At 38.2% G+C, this 14,689-nt stretch overlaps 1 protein-coding gene across 1 annotated transcript in view; it reads right to left on the bottom strand.

The window, feature by feature from the left end:
- The window catches only part of ACTN2 (actinin alpha 2), a 68,886-nt gene that overhangs the window by 34,739 nt on the left and 19,458 nt on the right, over nt 1–14,689 (bottom strand). Inside the window, exons 2-6 of the mRNA XM_069010332.1 lie at nt 10,733–10,847; nt 9,357–9,476; nt 3,313–3,399; nt 2,158–2,245; nt 43–121 (exon numbers count right to left, since the gene is read on the bottom strand). Of these exons, the coding sequence (XP_068866433.1) occupies nt 43–121; nt 2,158–2,245; nt 3,313–3,399; nt 9,357–9,476; nt 10,733–10,847 (489 nt within the window). The remainder of the gene's footprint in view (nt 1–42; nt 122–2,157; nt 2,246–3,312; nt 3,400–9,356; nt 9,477–10,732; nt 10,848–14,689) is intronic.

The raw sequence follows: 14,689 nt of genomic DNA, 5'->3' as shown, positions 1-14,689 counted from the left end.
AATCACTGCAGGACAGCATGCTGTACCACCCAGACTGATGACCTTATTTAGCTTGGAGTAGTCAATAAGATCAGGTCGGTGTCTGTGGATAAGTGCACATAATCCAAGGCCATCTTTCCAGCTTTACAACAAAAAAATAAAATGGAAAAAAATTAGTTAATAAAGTCATGGCATTTTACAGTTTGATCCTTGCTCAAGGCTTAAAATAAAGCAGGAATTCTGTCAAATGCTGACATTTATGTCCTGTCAACACTCTCTGAGCTGTTGTTACTCTACTCCTTTAACTGTAGTACATATCTTACTCTACAGTCTATACACAGTTAAGGACTCCATATACTTTCTAGGAAATGTCACTTTGTGCAACAGTCCCTGATTTCAATTGCTTAATTCATGCAGTGTTCTAGGAGAGCTCAAGTACAAATTCATCCATGAAAGTGCATCATCTCCCATTACACTCACAGCATATTTGAAAAAAATCAAAGGAGAGCAAACCTGCAATTACTTGAATTTGATGAAGCAATTGGCTTTTCCTCTGTTATTTCTGAGAATTTTACTGGCACAGCCATGTGCTTAGAGAAGTAAGAAATCATATATCAGCTCAGTTTATTTAAAACACTTCACACATATGACAGCTTTGATCTGAGCTCTTAGACTTCATCCTGACTTCAGTCCTCCTACCTTTTGTGGCCAGAACAGGAAATGAATGGAGCTACAAATAACATATTTTTGGAAAGATTATGAGAGGTTCCTTTCAGCCAGAAGCAGTTATTCTGAAAGATACTATATGTAAACCCTTTAAGCAATCACAGGAACTGACGGTTTGAGGTCTTGTCCTGGGCAGTAATTGTGTGAGCCTAACATGTTAAGACTGTCAAAATCCCTACTACTGAGATGTCTGGGTAGGTCCTTCAAATAACAGAACCATCTCCAAAAAAATGTAACACAATCAAGCAGAATATACCTACACTGCATAATATAAAATCATCTAGGATGTAAAACCGAATCAAACTGAGCACCAAACAAACAATTTATTTTTTTCCCAAAAGGTGTAAACTGAAATGATCTGAACAGCCCCCAGCACAGTAGTACTATAAGAGCCAATCCACCCAAACATCAATCAAGGTACTTCCATTCAAGATGTTTTCCCCATATCATGTATCAGACCAGTATATGTACGTATATACACTAAGATTCTGACACTGTAACTTACAGTATACCATTGATCCATATAAAGTTCTACTAAATATACCTTTGCATATTCTAGGAAAGTAACACCAAATTTCAGATCTCTGAAAGGCAATACAGAGACTTTAAATCAAACAAATTTTTCTTGTCTTGGAATGCATATATGAACTGTATCTTCTCTGTCACTAAATGTGCTTTAGGTGCTACCTTAAGAATTAATTCAAAACACTAATATAGAGCTCTTGTTTTAAATACTAGAAGGGTCTCAGGGAAGGGAAGATCACATGGTTAAACAGTGCAAATGGCAAATCATGTAGTTTAAGGAGGTAGGCCAGTGGCACGGCTTCAGGAACTAGCCCAGTGAAAGCCCCAAACCAGGCAGTCTGTATATGGCTTGGAATTCCCATTCTAGCTCTTAATGAAAACACAGAAACACAAGGCTGGAGCTTCACTAAATTTTCCAACTTAGGTTATGATCCTGATTCTGTAAACAAATGTGTTTACAGTGCTGCTGTTGTGTATGTACTAAGTGCATTTTATGCTCCTTATAGTAATGTACGTTGCAAAATGATAAAGACTGATTCATCATAATGAGATATTCACATGCTCAACACACTGGTCTTTTTGCCAGAAGAGTTTCTCTGTGGCTGTCATTTGAAAGCAGTTGTCTGCCACTATGCTGCAGTACTTGGGAATTCCCATATAATACAAAGGACCTCTAAAAATATAATATGGTCATTCCATATATAGCAGGATCTTTTTCTTTTAAATAGTAACTCTGGAAGTCATAGCATTCTGAAGGCTAACCAAAATAACACTCTGAAGACAGAGCAGGAGAATTTGAAAAAAAAAAGTCTAGTTAACAGTGAAGGGTAAAATTCTCCTGTCAAATGTATACCTACACAACTGTGGGAAAAATTTGACATAATATTTTTGAGAGTGCTACTGCCTCTTGAAATAATGGAAGTTTACCTAAGATGGAAGTTCTGAATGTTTACATTTCTGTAAGGAGCAGTTTTCCTTTGACACCACAGCAGCAGCCCTTCTTTGGCAGAGGTCTCTGTAAAAGACACAAGGGAGTAAAAAAAAGTAAAAATTCAAAAAGTGCCCAAGTAATTAATTTCTTGTCATTTTAAATGTGGTTGGCCACCTGAAACTGAATGGTATAAACCAACATTTAATCCTAAAAGATGGTCATATAAATGGACTTCTGGGACTTCATTAAAATACAGAGGTCATTTAAGATTCGAGTCTCAGCCTGCACAGAAGTTCTGGGATGTTAGAAGTTGAAGGAATTATATTGGTTGGACAGCAGACTGTATGTTGGAGAAAAATACCCAATAAAAATATAATACAAGTAGACATAGAAGATTGTGTTGGTGCCTACATGAAATATGCTTGTAGTCTCAGTTCATTTGCTTATGGGGAAGTTTAAGTGACCAAAAAGTAACTTTATTGTCTGAACCCTATGGGCATCTGAATGCATAAGTAAAGGTCAGAAATTATTAAATAAACCATTAGGTCCACATTTAATATCCCACAAATTATGTGGGCAGGACAACATGCAGAGCTTGAAATGATTCTACTTTTGTTGAAAATTGAGATTAGTTTCTAGAATTCTAGAATTTCAAAGTCTGGACTTGATTTAAAAAAATATTGTAACAACAAGCTTTTCGGAGGCAGTTACCAAGTGGAAGTTAAGAAAAAAAATTCTGAAACAGTGAGGGGGAAAAGTCATAGATAGAAAGAACCAGGATATAATCAGATAATATTTCTTTGCGAAGAACATGACAAATGGACAGGACTACAAACATATGTTGGAAATAGGACCAAACACAAAGGGTACAGCTCAGAAGCTCAGAAATATAGTCATGTTTCTGTCTCTGTAGCTGAGAAACATGACCAGAATTTCTACACCTAGAAAGCTGGCTCAAGGTCTCTGTCAAGATAAGGAGAGTAAATAATTTTCCCTCCAGAAATTCATTTTGTCACCAGGTGGAGAACTTACAGTATCATTTGCTGTGAAAAAAATTATTTTTAAAACACTCCTCTCACTTGTACACGATTCATATAAAAATGTCTTTAAAGAAATTTGTTAGTTATTTAACATAATTGTATTACTCTTACCTTCCACTGAAATGTCCTGAATAGCAAAACGAAGGATGATAGTCCAGATCATACCCAGCGTCATTTTCACATTGCCGTCCACGATTTCTAAGGTGAAAAACAGATGTTGTAGTAGTATTTAAAAGGTTTTTTCAATTTCATCTTATTTTTATCATGTATTTCTATAAATAATAAAATGTAACTAGTTAATTAATTATACTTCTACTATAATTCTTTATTCACACAGAGTTCACCTGGGTTCATTTTTCAACAAACTCATGCTTGTGCTACTCTGTCAGAAGGACTGAAGGTTACTGAGGTTAAGGTCACTTCAGTCCTTCCATGCTAAAAGGCTTCTCTCCAGGTAGTTGTAACAGTTTCAAATCTTTACCTTTCAGGATGATGTTTTAGAGAGAGCAGGAAGGGAAATATTGAAAGTTTGAACAGTATCAGTATTAACAGTTTTCAAACACAGAACTAAAAAACATATAGTCTTACCCCAACTTTTAAGAAACTACAGGACATTAACAGCACGGTTTTTTAATAAAATGGTACTCAGAATTTCCCCTACACTATTTAGATATGTTTCAGAATTTACCTATAGTGCCAGCACAGACAAGACATGAAGAACAGCTCAAGAGACACGGCACCTCCTGACACTGAGCTACACAGCTTCCTGCCAAGCTGTTCAGAGCCACGGCCACGAGGTTGTAATGCCTCACAGCTCTGAAGCATGCACACATTTGTGTATCTTTAATATAAATTGGGGGTTTTTTACCTCTGGGGTTTCAATTTGTTCCAAGACTGCTTGAGACTACCTGTAACATAGGGAACATGGGAATCCCTGCCACAAGCCAGGTCAGAATCCACTGCTCCCACATTGTAATTAAGTGATACCACTTAAATTTCTCAACACCAAAAAATGTACAGCCAGATCACTTAAGTGTGGTGGTAATGTTAAATCATTCTGAAAAGTAAGTGAAGAGACTCAGAAAAATATACTGAGACTATAAGGAGGGTACAGCATTGGGAAGGGAGGAGATGGGACAGTCAGAGATGGGAACTGCAGACTGACTTTCCAGTCACCTCACACCAAAAGAGCAGTGGAGCAGGGAAGGCACCAGCTGCTCCCCTGCTTAAAAGTCACCTCCAGCCTTTCTCAAAAAGTGGAGCAGCTGTGTCTGCCTGGGGGCCCACTGGTGTTCTGGGCAAGCAGCAGGAAGAACTTGCAGCAGGAGGAATTTCCTCAGTTTAACATCAAATGCCAACAGAAGTGCCAGCAGAAAATGCAGTCACTCTGCTACATAAAATTGCCTGAATCCAGGGGCAACTTTCACAGAATAAAGCAGCTGCCGTCTCTGAGACTTGAGACACGTTAAATTGCAGTAGGACATGACATAAGCTATCATTTGAACCTATGGAATTAACAAATGTGATAGGAAATATGTAACCCATCACTATCCTACACTTATTTTGTTAGTGTGATAATTCAAGTTTATATATAAATGGCTAATTTTCCACTTTCCCCTTTGGATCCTGCACTAATTTTCCAGATTTCTTACACCACTCTTCCTACCTTCCATGCATCCTACATTATTGGCCCTGAAAGACCTCAAATCTCAAAACGAAACCCTTTCAGACAAAAAAAGACCAAATGGAAATTAGAGCATGTAGTTTTTCTCTTTCTTCCCTCCTCCTGGGTCAAGAACTTCACTATTTTAATCAGACGTCTGATATGTACATACAATAAAGACAAATTTCTTCAAATGTAAAATAAATGTATTTAAATACTCAGGAGGTATTCCTGATTGTCAGGCAATCAATTCATAGATTTGCATAATCACTACATCGTTGTTTTGATTTACATATCCATATGTACACACATACAGAATGAAAGAGCAAGAGAGGGAAATTTCTGTGTTGTGCCTCAGGAGGATTTTCAAGTGATTTGCCAGCTTTGGTTTCTCATTATCTACTGCTAGCATAAAACAACAACAACAAAAAAGACTCCTATAAAGGACAAGGAAGAAAAACAAAGTTGCTAAAATATTGAAAAGTATCAGTGACAAAAAGGTACTGATTCATACCTATAATTTTCCTCTACAAGTCAATAGAAGACTTCATTAATTTTTTCACACTGCCTGTTTGCTCTAGCAGGAATATAGCTCCTACCCCTCACATACACAAAGCTACAGCTTTCTGGGGATGAGGGCAGAAAAGGAGAGAAGAGAAAATGAAGGGGAAACTTCAAATAAAAACTGTCTAGGGAAAAAGTTAAGCAAAGCAAGTCCTCAAAGGTTTTAGTCCCATTTTTTAAATTCTGCTTTGGTTTTTTTTTTTTTTTTTTTTTTAATTCTAACCTTCTTGTAGCAGATTCACAGATCATTTGGTCTTTAACATTTTCCCCACTTCCCAGAAAAGCAATACAGAAGTGTTTCCAATTAACAGGATACTTGTCCTTTGTGGTTCTCCATATCTAGTTGATTTCATTCAAGATGCAAGTACCTTGCAAATGGAGTTACTGCACGTTTTTAAAACTTAAGGGAAAATGTCTAAGTCCTGGACTGTGAATGGCTCATAAGGAGTACTTTCACAGTATTTTTCTTTTAGCTTCTTGACTCTCTAGTCTCATTTCATGACCAGTGGAGAGATTCTTCAACAAGATAGATCAGAGTAGATAAATTTGGCTCCTGCTCAGCGTCACAATTAAAAGCGATCAGCTCTCTCCACTCCACAGACAGCCCAGAGAAGTCAGGCTCAGAACAATAATGATGACTTTAAAGAATATCCCTGGACCCGTAAAAATACTAATTTTATTTTTGTACTGATGTCCCACAGCAATCACCATTTTGAGGCCCCATTTTAAATGTCAGTTGTTCCCCTTGGGCCTACGTGCTGTTCACCATTCAGTATGTCAGATAATGGAACATGATCCTCTGCAGATTTAGATACAAAACTTACATGCTTTGGAAATTAAAAAGTATTCCAAGCATCCACGTAACTCAGAGAATGCCCAAACAGATGGGTGCAGGCAAGCCCACATGCCCCGTGCTCACACACAGGGGCAGAGAGTTAAGGGGCTGTGGGCTTTGATAACAAACTTAAGGAGACTGTGCTCTGCCTCCTTGCTGGCATTCACTCCAACCTACTATAATGACTGCCCAGTCAACAACACTGAAAAATGCAACAAAAGAAAACAAAAGTGGAGTGCGTTTTAAAACCAGATCAGATTGCTGATCCAGTCTCCAGCAGAGCTACAGCAACAGTTGTCAGCCCCAGTGAGAGGGCAGGGCTGTGAAGTGTGGGAGCAAGAATGCAGTTCCAGGGGGCACAGGGACTCTTTAAACACACACTGGTGCCAGAGGTCCCACACTGTGAAACCATACCCAGTCAGATGCGATACTGCACTGCTGCATCAGCACCACCCTGTGCCTTAGATAACAAATTTAGAAGAGGGGATGCAGTAAACTTAACAGGGCACTAAGCACATCTGTGCCAGAGCTGGCTTTGTGCTCAGCCTGTTTAGAGTGGGAGGGGAAGGCACATGAATCTATCTGCTCCTGCCCACATGGATGTAATCTAATGTGGGCATCAGGCCATACTCAACATAGTGTAATGGCTTACAATGACAGGTTCCTCTCTGCACCTAAGCTATGACAGGACCTGTGAATTTTTCGCCCATGCTTCCATCCAATAATTTAATTTTTTTTTAATGATAATTAATTCATTTTTGCTTTTAATACATCAATTTTACAGATTAAGAATTCCAGAAACAGGGAATAATAGCTAAAACTATCACCTTCATCTCTTGGGTTACTAGGCATGGCCTGCTGCTACATGGAAGAATAAATACTGGATGCATGGACAGTCAACTTGCAGCAAGTGTCTGAAAAGCTGGAAGAGATTCCTGCCCTTTTTTTGTGACACCTTCCCAAAGGGAATTATCACTGAGCACCTAAATCACAGAGCATCTGAACCCATGCCAGCTGCTGACACGGGGAACAGCAGGGTTAGTTTAAATGTTTTCAATTAATCAAGCTATCCCAGATGCTTTGCCTTCAGGTGCTACAGAAAGTGCTCAAGCCGTGTTCCCCAACCTGAGTGCCCTGCCAGTAGTGACCAGCAATAAATGGGGTAAAATAAGGGAGGTGGGGGTGAGAGGGCTGGCTTGCTCCTTTCAGGAGTAGATACGAGCTGATGTATCTTGATTTAAATACTCCAGCCTTGTGCAAACTGGGATCAGAGAGAATGACCACTCTGTCCCTCAAGATACTCCTTTTGCTACACTCTGTTTTTGGTTAGGAAGCCTCAGAATCTTCTGCACAACACGTCAGGAACTACCTTTCATTTGCTCCGTGGTTTGTAATTTCTTCAGCATTTCTTCACCAACAGGCATCTGTATTCTTAATTTTCATTCCCACATTTAAATTGTCTCTTCAGTACCCTCTGCTGTCCATTCAATGCCATGTCAGTCTCAGAGAACCTTAACTGCAGAGGTTTAAGGTAGCACAATATTTTTCCATCACACTTCATTTAACTGAGCAAAGGGCCCAGGTGCCCCAGCAGCCTGCACCACTGATGGAGGGAGCCAGGCACGTCTGAAATGCAGTAGAGCTCTTCTGAAATCTGAAGTGCCTGTGGGAATTACCCATTTCTCCCCACTGATGATATATTCCCCAAAAAAGTCTCTGCTGTGTGCCTAAAGACACATAACATGCTATGGATTTGGACTCAGGTGATCCACCCAATTCAGTCTCAAATAAATAAAGAGTGAGTTCAAACAAATGCTTTGCCCATGGAGCACATCTTGGGATTTTTGAGTTCTAGATCTAGAAACTGAACACATTTGGTGAACAATACTTGAGGAACCAAGTGGACTAGGCCAAACCATAGTAAAACCAATGAATGCTGACAGATCTCTCCATTATCTCTACAGATACCCTTATCCCACATAATGAATCTCCTGTTCCATCCACAATTACAGTAAGCTCCCTGGGATCAAGGCTTGGAAGCCAGAATAAGGATACATATAAGCCTGTAGAAATCTGGAAACAGGAAGAAGATGCTCATAAATCAATCTAAAAAGGCCTAAAAATGGCAGTGGAATATAGGAGTGCTTATCATCATCATAGTGAGGTTACAGCCAAAATTTTGCTCTAAGGACACGTTAGAGTGGGAAAAAAGAAGCACAGAAAGCCCAGCATTTGAGGCTATGGAATCAAAAATAGTTGGATATCATGCTAGCCACATCATTCTTGGTATGGTAATGGCTATGCAAACCATTATGCAAATATCTTTAAGGAGCAACAGGTTCTAAACATACCTTTGTCATTTTTAAACAATTAATTGAATCTCCTAGGGAGGCATAGGTTCACTTGCAGTGAGACCCTGCCTTCTTTAGCTCAGCTAACATCTATCAGAATGTAGCTAGACAACCACATGTTTGTACTTAGCTACCTGAACAGCAGAACAATATAAAAGCAATTACTTTAGTAAATAGCATCCCACTCCACTTTCTTCATATGTGCAATCTCTCCCCAGCTACCACAGTTTCTTTTGATCACTCCCTTAAATCTACATCTGAATTTTAGAAACACAGCTGCAGAAAATCTCATAATAAAATAGGAGTAGGTTCCAGCCATTCCATAGTGATGTCAGCCTTTGTCTTGTCTGAATAATATCTCCTAAAGATGCCAGACTGTATGAAGCACACCTTAGAATCCAACTCGGTTTCTAAAGGAGTTCCTTGTTTTTAATATTGTGTAGGAAAAATACAATGTTCTGTAAGAAAAAAAATCATTATCTGAACACCCACTGAAACACAGGCAATTCAGTTTAACCTTGGAGATAGACTAAGCTTAGTGCTTATTTATACCCCTATCCTTCTCCAGGTGTCCAGAAATTTCCACCTCTTGTCCTTTCACAGATACAGTCCAGCAATCAACATTAAGGGATTTTTGAGGCATCCATAAAGAGAGAACAATGCAAATAACGTGGCCAAGGGTCTCCATCAGACTGCTCTGTAATGTGACCTCAGTAAAGGGGACTGAAGATCTGTCACATACCTTCTGCACCAATTGACACAAGTTTCACTCCTTTGCTGGCGATGTAATCCAGAGCTTTGTTGACATTAGCAATTTTATGGAAGCGCATCTTCCCTCTGTCTGGTTTTGGTAGCCTTTCCCCTACAGAAGAACAAATTTAATGTGTTTATTGTTACATACACCTTGCTACAGACATACAAGTGATTAGAAATCAAGAGTGGATATGGCCTAATGCTACCTAAATGTTAGCAATTATTTTAATTGGTATTTTTCTGAAAGAATGCCAAAGGGGTCTGAACAAAATCCTGTGAAGAAAATTCAAATGTTGAAGCATCTGACTTTGATCTTTCTGATATAGAAGTAAAACCAGAGTAACATTTTTGTTTGTCCTAAACATCTGGAAGATATGTGTACTTCCTGCTACTCCACTTTTGGTTCATTGCTACTGTCTGTTACAATAGCTGAATATTAAGAAGGCAGAATGTTCTCAGAGCTTATCATCCTTATCTGCCTGACTGTAAAGAGAGGCTGGATTCTATCCAGCTGATCAGCCATAGTATCCTTGTACATCTGACCAAGAAGAATGGCTTTTAACAGCCTCATCCAGCACACCAGAGCAGCTCATTTCAGAGCATGGAGCTGATGTGTTTGAACAAACTTATCTTTTCAAATGATCAGAAAGAACAGTCTTTTCTACAAAGATTCTCCATTTCATGAGGAATGATCATTTGAAGAATTTCTTACCACACTGAAATCTCCAGCAAAAATCTAAACTGTCTTGTATGTTTGCAGGAATAGCTTGAACTATTCCCTTCCCATTAAGGGGCATTCTGATCTTACCTTGAGACTGCCCTCTGAATAATGCATAACAAAAGTGACACAGTGAGTTTACATCAGTTAGCAAAAGAAGTTTTTGGATGTTCCACTCTTTTGAAAAATGAGACCTTTTATTTGTGACTAAATATTGATGTAGGTTCACTTTAGGCACTCATTTTTGAAAGTGTTGGTCCAATAAGGTCATTATAAGCAAAGCAAAACGTTTATGCTAAAAGCAGAACAAAATGAATTTGTAACCGAAGTGCAAAGGTGTTTTAATTGTTAGGGGCTAAAACAAGGTCCTTGATGGTTTTTGGTTTATCCAACAACACTGTGATGTCAGTGACGTCCTGATACACTGTGATATCCTGGAACACAAGCACAAACCAGAAAATTTTGGAGACAAGGAAAAAGCAGAGCTTCTTTTCCCCTCCTTTTTGCTTTACAGTGTGTTTCATCTCTCAGTTTTCAGTCTACTTAGAATTTGTGTTCACTGTTTTGAATCGTTAACAATTTTTTTTCCTTTAAGAATGTTTCAGTTAGTGTGCTGTAAATACCTAGAAAATTTTATTTTAGCTAACCTGAGATAACTTCCAAGAGGAGCATCAGTTTGAGGCCATTTCTGAAGTCCTCCTCGATGTTCTCAATCTGTGTGCCTGCTTTCCTGAGGTGGGAATTGCACCAGGCTGTAAACGTCTGTAATAGCAATTAAAAAAAGAAATTATCAACAACATCAAGGGCGTTTTCCAAACAACTGCTCAGCCATCTGAGTAAACACTGCATCTGAGATTTGGATGTCCAGCTCCCATTTATTCTATACATGTTGACAAATACAAAATTCTTATCCCAGATGCTCATGAAGACGAAAAGAATTTCTTGAAGTGAAGCAATTTTGTGCTAGATTCTGCTTGCAAATGCATCTCCAGACAAGAATTCTACACATAAAGGCAAAACTTGGACACAAATGCATATCCTTAGGTTTGCAGGGGAAAAATTATCACAAAAGCAACCATGAATATTTTTTCTGTCCATAGAGAATAACCAAGTCTGCTTTTACTTTCAGAGGTGAAAAGCAGAACTAATTCCATTGCAGAGGTCATATATATGTTACCTTCCATATGAATGAAGTCAAAACATGGGCTACCATAAAACATAGTAGTTAAATTGGTCTGGTTTTAAATATTCATTACTTCCCTCAGCCTTCTGACAAATTGTCCTTGCTTTTCAGCATCTGTTAAGATATATAAAGCAAGATTGTATTTACTAGGTATTTTAGCAGGTGTTTAGTTATATAAAAAAACCATTGTTACTGAACATTTTTAGTAAGTTAGACTTCAGCTACTTAAAATTGTCAAATATTCGGAATTCCCCTTCTTTTACTATATCAAATTTCCAAATTTCCAAATTAAAAACATTTAATTCAAATAGTTTAAAAAAACAATATATCCCATTTGTAAATAAGAAATTCCCTTTGGCCTTCTTTCTTCTTGCCTGTTTCTTTAGACTATTTCATTTCTGATCTCTCAGAAACAGAATAAGGAAGGCCAGTAGATTAAGACAAAAATCTTCTCTGGAACTGAATTCTGTAAATTCTAGACAGATTTGATACCTTAAGAAAACATGGACTGAATTTTCCCAAATGGTCTAATCTTCAAAAAGCAACTTTTTGTTAAAGAATAACATTTTGACTACTGTTGGGTTTGACTCAATTTATGTCAAGAATTGATGGGCACCTTACTGGGCCCTTTTCTCAGGGCTCCTACACTGACAAAGAGCAGCTTCCTAAATTTTAGTTCTATCATCTTCTCCTATGGAATTGAAAGGAAGCAAGAAGTGCTATGGATATGGCAGACCTATGCAGTGAAATCCCTGATTCGAGGCACCCAGAAAAAGGAGCAGAGAGAAGAAAATACTGGAAGTGTTTCTAGGCAGGAGTCCTGCTGACCTGCAGAGGATGAATTGCAGGTAGAGACCTCAGTTCTTCTGTGTGCAGATGGGGATATGTAAGGCTGCAGCTGAAGCATATCTGCAAATGCATCTCTTTTAGATGTATTCGAGGGATCTTAGCTTGAAAAGCAGTCATTTAGGAAGGTAAAATGTTTCTCCTTTTAAGGTAACTAGCTTTTCTGAGTTCATGAAACCAGACCATGCCTATCCTCATAGCACAGACTCCAGGCACCTCCACCCTCAGGGCATGACATGATGGAGTGTTAGGATGGCATTTAGTTTGGATTACCATAAGGTTAGGATCTAGTTTATAAGACTAATTTGTCTGCCTCAAGCAGTGTCTTGTTCTGGTGGTATGTATCTAAAAAGGCTTAGCACCACATTAAGTCATTTGCAAACACTAAAAATTATTACAAGCATCTTGGAAGGAATAATACTATTCCAAAACAGGAAAAAAAAGCTGAAAGCACTCAAGGGTAAATGCACATGAACCTTGCATGGCAATTTGGTAATAAATATTAGAAATCTGAACCTGTAAATAAATGACCCTTTCATGAATTAAGCTTAAGTGATGGACATGTCCTTATTTGCAGATGCTATTGCAGTTTATAGAACTGTTCCAAGCACACCATACTAAACTCAGAGATGAAGTTGGAAAAAAACCTCAGCCATTTCCATCTCTTCTTTTAGATATTTATGGTAAATGGTCACCTTGAACCACTCAAGTAAATGAGTTTTCCTCATTTTTCATTTAATTAAGTTTTCACCAGCTGAGAAGTCTTTATATACAAATCTGATGCCTACTGTGAAGAAGGCTACTTCTCAGTTTCTTAAGAAGTTTTCTTAAGAAGAAATGGATCCTGGCACTTCTTAGCTCATATAAACATATATATATAAATTAACTTACTTGTCGCTGCACTGATAGACACAAGACGTAAGTTTTATCCAAAGATCACAAAGCTGTCAAATAATTTAAATAGTTTCTCTTGAAAATTTATGTTTTTATGGCACTGAATTTGCTTGAGACATTCAAGCAAATCGTTTTCTCATCCCATTCATTTTGCAGACACTAAGCAGCCAATGTCCCTGTGATATATACAAGGAAAAGGTGCTGCTACTGCTGAGTCAAGCTGTTTACAATATATAGTTTGATGACAGTGTTTTTATTATCTGCTTTTTTGTATTTGTAGGTTATTTAAGATTCTTTCCAGTTGTATTACATTTGTAGCATTCTGAAGGATAAACTTGGACAACCACATGGGCCTCCATTCATGAGATAACAAGTTCTGCTGAAGCACTCTAATGTGATTGGAGACTTTAATTAGATTATCTCTACCTAGATAGTTTCGATTATCTTCTATATCTAGAATAAGAGAGTTACATGTTTTATTTAAACTCCAGTTGCTCAGAGTTTTCTGTTTTATCAGTGCCCCAGGCCATGCCATGGTGCTATCTGTCCCCTTCCGACAGTTGTCCTGTGCCTCATGCAAATGTCACTGCAGTACTTTGCAGCATGTAGCCCCACAGCCTGGTGCCTTCCAAACTAGCTTACTTTTCCTAGGACTAAACATGGTTATACAAATGATACTTGGGGAAGTGTTAACTATGTTTCAGTGATGCAATTCATTAGTGACTGCATGAAGGCTACTGCACAACTCGCAAATTTTAACAGTTTCCTCAATCCACATTTAATTTAGCCTTCATCCCTCTACTCTTATTGTGATACCACTTGTTCTCACTGCTTTGGTTTTAACTAACAATTCTATTCATAGTTATTGAGAAACAATTCAAAGCATGTTCAAGTCCTGGAGATCAAGATACAGCCAGCATATAGTACCCTGGAAATTTGTAATCCATTGGGATTTAAAAGCTATTAAATGACTTAGACAAAGCAAATTCCTTTTTCTGCTGAGCTGTACAGAACATTTCAGAGTATCAGATTTCCCAGAGAAACAAGACAGGACTGAAGGCATCAAGCTGAATACCAGGAAGGATACAAAAAAGTGTCTACAGAGCTAGACATTTCTCTTTAGAATTTATTTACCCTATGTAACTCTATAAATTGAAAAGATAAATAAATAAAAATTTCTCCTTTCCAAGTTTGTTGTTACAAAATAAAGTTTGCTAACATGCTTAGACGAGAGACCCCAGAAGAGGGGATGCAGGGCAGGAAGCCAAAGAATTTGCAGTGCCACAGGTGAATGTTCTCTTAATGCACCATTAATTGTCTATTGCTGTCACAGGTCTATTTTGGAAACACTAACTCCAGGAAAGAGAATGCAGTTTATGTGCTATGCCCACTTAGCCTCCTTGTGAAGACTGCCAAAAGCATCTTCTCCATAATTCACAGATCTGTGATGGCAAAGTGTATACCTATGGGGAAAAAAATTCTTACCTGGTAATTTACTCAGGCCACTTAATTTTACAAGCCTCTGACAAGTAGAATTGCAACCAAGGGGCAGAAAAAGGAGATGCTCCTAATTAATTATCAATCAACTGCAGAAAATTCCAAAAAAAGAATAGGGTATGCCCACTTTGTACAAATATTTTTACACAGGCACAATGAAGGACATGCTTTGTGGGAAAAGTGG

The sequence above is a fragment of the Aphelocoma coerulescens genome, chromosome 3, assembly GCF_041296385.1.
Source record: "Aphelocoma coerulescens isolate FSJ_1873_10779 chromosome 3, UR_Acoe_1.0, whole genome shotgun sequence".
NCBI classification, from domain to species: Eukaryota; Metazoa; Chordata; class Aves; order Passeriformes; family Corvidae; genus Aphelocoma; species Aphelocoma coerulescens.
Note: the sequence above shows the minus strand (reverse complement) of the source record. Positions and strands in the feature narration are given on the sequence as shown.